Below are 4,258 nucleotides of genomic sequence, written 5' to 3' on the forward strand. Positions count from 1 at the left end.
GCTTCAGTACAAGATTAGGTTGTCAGCATCATTTATATTCTTATTTTATAATAACTAGTCTAACAGGCCATCTTACTGACACACAAATAGCCCCAACTATACCTGACACTGAAAGAAACATATTAAGAAACATGTTCCAGAATTTCAGTCTGAATCAATGGTAGCTCTTATGAGGGAAAATATCTTGTTCTGCTCTATTGGTTTTGCTCTCCAGAAGATATCCTGATCTCCCTCCAGTGTCAAGTGAGCAGAATTAAATTTCTACTCAAATTGCTGACATGATACTGAATCATGGAGGTCACGTAATATTACAAAATTAAATCTAACATAGTAAATCAGAAATGTGACACACACAAGTACTTGTTAAACTAGACTACCAACTTGTTGATATTTTAACTTCAATAATGATCAGATTTGGGTTCATAGTTTGAAATTATAACGTTCTTTTACTATGTCAGTAATATCACCATGCTGCAATCTTTACTTAAACAGGAAAGAGCTGGAATAATTGATCATGGTTTTTTGGGTTTGTGTTAGGGTTTTTTTGGTGACTTTAACTCCTGTTATTCTTTGTTCATTTATATCCTGACCATATGCTGCAGTTCATAATCCTATAGTTAAGTAGATGATGGAGCATTTTAGCTCTATTTTAAGACTCCAACATTTCCCCCATCAAATGATAGTTTAAATTGAAAGAGTGATTAATTATTTGGTGTATGTGATGTCTGGTACCTGTCTTGGTATGGCCAAACTTTTAGCACCATGCATCTTGGGTTTACTATTGATTTCAGAAACAGGTCATTGGTTTTGTCCAAACTGACCACTTTACACATATTTGAAATGACTTTTGGCACCTCTGATTGAGATCAGCCCCAGATCCTGGTGGCCCCAATCCCATTCACCATATACTTAGCCCCACAGAGACCTGGAGAATGTTGTGTGTTGGGAGACCATATGGACATGTGGTACTGTGGAATCCTCACTTAGAGCTTAGTTCAATTTTACCGTTGAACACTGTCCTTTAAAAAGGGTACTAGGTGTCCTGCTTTGTCAATGGGAAGGGAAGTTAGGGTATGCTTGGGAGTGGAACCTTGCAGCGGCTTGTCTTGTCCCCTGTGGGCATTCCCCTAATGGAATTGTCTGGAGCGTGGCTGTTCAACTTCTAAGTGGCTAGAGACCTCCACACACACTCATGCTCAGCTCCTGAGCTGTGGACTCCTCTACTGCACTGAACTGCATGAGTTGGGGGGGCAGGGTCCCAGGCTACAGGTGCACCAGGGGCTAGGGGTAGCAATTGCAAGCAGGAGGAGGGAGGGGGAACCTGTAGGTCCTGGCCACTGTTGCAGCTGGAGTGATGGGGGTGGAGCTGAGTGGGAGCCTGGGACTGCAAAATAACCTTTAGCAGGCCACATGTGGACACAGGGCTGCCAGTTGCCCCAAGGTGCTTTTCCTGAAAGTTTTTCCATGAAGAGTACAGTAAGTCTCAACAACTTAGCAATGTGGAAATCTTTTTTTTCTGTCCCTAGAGCCTGCTTTGTTTGTTTTGTAAGCTAAATTAAAGGAGTGACTTCTTTCCATTTTTTTAAATTGATGGCATAAATGTGTTATTTTTGAGAAATGTATTGGAAATAAATAAATTTGAAATATTTATGAAAGATGCTGATAGAAATACATAATCATACTGCTTCATTCCCAAAATACTGTAAATATCAAATGGTGGGGAGAGAGGTCCATGTATACAAAGGTATGAAAACACTACTGTGTTTTAACAATACGTGAGACTCTGAAAAAGTAATCTCTATGTTCTGAAAATAATGTTTTTTTTCTTACTTTGAACTGACCAAGCACCACTTAAGATGGAGCCAAAATTCAAGCAGCCTTCACTAAATCTCTCTTTTGGCACCAATAGGTTATATGCATCTAAGTGAAGCATAGTGTTGTGCCTTATTTACCTGACTACAACTTACCTCACTTGAACATCCCAATATTTGATCACACCCACAGACTTAGATTTCAACATGCAGGATTTAATATTGGGCAGCGCAAAATTGATCCCAGTACCTCACAAGATCAGACCCTTTGATTGCAGCTGGCAGCCAATTTTCGAAGTGTCATTTAAACCCAGCATTCATGTGTCTCTGCGTACAAATCTTGGATAGCAAATAATGATTAAAGTCATTACATAAGAGAACAAAAGCCAGCATCCTGAGAAGTCATGCTTATGGGTAATATCAGAGCTATATAAGTACGTAGTAGTGGCCAACTATTGATCCTTTTGGATTATGGTGTATATGTGACGGGTCACCAGGACTGTCAACATGTCTGCCTAGGCAGGAGTGTGGAGGCTGCCCAGCCCTTCCTTCCCCACTTTAGACTGTTGATGAGACAATATCCAAAGGCCAGACTGAGTCTGGACAATCAGTGCCCCAGTGGCTGTAATTATGTGTGTGTCTAGGAATTGAATCCGGGTCTCCTAGCTGGCAGACAACGATTCTATCTCCCATGTGGCAAACAAAGCTTTCATTAGTGTGTTACATAAGTATGAAACTATTGCTAACATCTGATAAACGAGAGTGTGGGGGGCATATTTTTGATGTTTTGCACCTTGGTGTTTCAAAGTTGGCATCTGAGAAGTTAAACTGCTGCTTAGTGTTCCAGGGGATTCTTTAAAAAAAACTTTCAATGTGTGAAAAGTAATGCACTCATAGGTAGCCACAGTGTGCCTGAGACTGAGCACCCTTTTCAAGCATTATAGTATTCTTATGTGCAGATAAAAACACAAACAGTCCTTGCAGTACTTATATAGGTTTCCCTTGCTTTATGCGGGTTCTGTATGTGTGAATTCTCTCTTATGTAATCACGCTTTTTATACCAAAAATTCATTATATGCAAGGTAAATTCACTCTTATGTGATTGGTGTGGTAGAAGCCTGCAATCAGCTGCTTTGTGCAGTGCATTGTGGGAATGATGCCCACAAAAATATAGGCTCCTGTGTGGATCTGTGCTCCTCACTTGTTGTCTGCGACACGTGTTTTTGTAGTTGTCCCATTATGATGATGCCCTGTGCTTGTGTGTACAGTCTGCTGTTGGTGAATACCAAAATTGTCTTCTAAAAGTGGTAGAAATGGGTCTGGGGGTCAGTACAGTTGAAGTCTTGGAAGGTATCCCTATTTGTTACATTGTAAAGTGGGGTCCCTTGATGCAAATTTGAGTTATGCGCCATTTTCCAGGAACTCACATACAGCATAAAGTGAGGGAAACCTGTAGACAGTATTTGGTATATCAGAGCTTTGTGTAACACTGCTGCGCACCACAACCCATAGGTCTTGGATATGGTATTTTCCACACTGGTAGATGGTGCCAGAGTCAGGCTTGGGTATGTGGATGCTGCAGGTATCCTAACTAACGTTCAGGTGCTCGGGGACCTGTGGATGAGCAATATGAAAATATAGTCAGCTATTTGGGGCAGGAGCTGTAGTTGTCACTGTGGCGTGATTCAGCCCAGGGCTCATGCTCCCCCAAGCACATACAGACGTTCAGCTGCTTCCATAGCTGCAGCTGACTCGCTCCAGCCCGCGCCGCGCAGCGAGAAAGCCCCCTCCCGCCGTGAGAAGAGGGGAAGGAGGGCTCCTCCGTCACAGGCCGTCCAGGGGTGAAGGACTACGCGTGCCCCCCAGTCCCAGCCCACTCCGCTCAGTAGCGAGAGAAGAGCGCTTCACGCTTCCGGGAAACGAGTGCCTGTTCCGTGGGAACTCGGTCCCGCTGCGAGCAGGTCCCGAAGTTGCGAGCGCCGCGGAGCGCCTTCCGGCTCGGACTCCCCGGGGCGCGCGGAGAAGGCACCTAGTGGGCTCCTCCGCCCCGCCGCGGCCACAGCAGACTCCGGGAAGCTGCCAGGACTTCACCGCGGAAACTTCATTTCCCGACAGGCAGTGCGCGCGTCCGGCGCGGGATGATGAGTTCAGGGGCGCGGTCTGCGGCCATTGGGCGCGTCGTCGTTGTGGGCGGGGCGAAGCGGTGACGCCAGCTCCCCCTACCCCCTCCCCGTCGGTGCCCGGCGAGGCGGAGGCGGAGGCCGAGGAAGATGGCGAAGACTTACGATTACCTCTTCAAGCTGCTGCTGATCGGGGACTCGGGCGTGGGCAAGACCTGCCTGCTCTTCCTCTTCAGCGAGGACGCCTTCAACACCACCTTCATCTCCACAATCGGTGAGCGCCGCGGGAGGCGGGGCTGGGGCCGAGGCCCCGTCGCTGCGCGGGAG

At 46.0% G+C, this 4,258-nt stretch overlaps 1 protein-coding gene across 1 annotated transcript in view; it reads left to right on the plus strand.

Annotated features, from left to right (window-relative positions):
- Nucleotides 1-4,002: 4,002 nt before the first annotated feature.
- The window catches only part of RAB8B (RAB8B, member RAS oncogene family), a 42,028-nt gene continuing 41,772 nt past the window's right edge, over nucleotides 4,003-4,258 (plus strand). The window contains exon 1 of the mRNA XM_019504374.1: nucleotides 4,003-4,205. Coding sequence (XP_019359919.1) covers nucleotides 4,082-4,205 — 124 coding nt within the window. The 5' untranslated portion in view covers nucleotides 4,003-4,081. The remainder of the gene's footprint in view (nucleotides 4,206-4,258) is intronic.

This window comes from Gavialis gangeticus, unplaced genomic scaffold (assembly GCF_001723915.1).
Source record: "Gavialis gangeticus isolate Ggan-Ray unplaced genomic scaffold, GavGan_comp1, whole genome shotgun sequence".
Lineage (NCBI taxonomy): Eukaryota > Metazoa > Chordata > Crocodylia > Gavialidae > Gavialis > Gavialis gangeticus.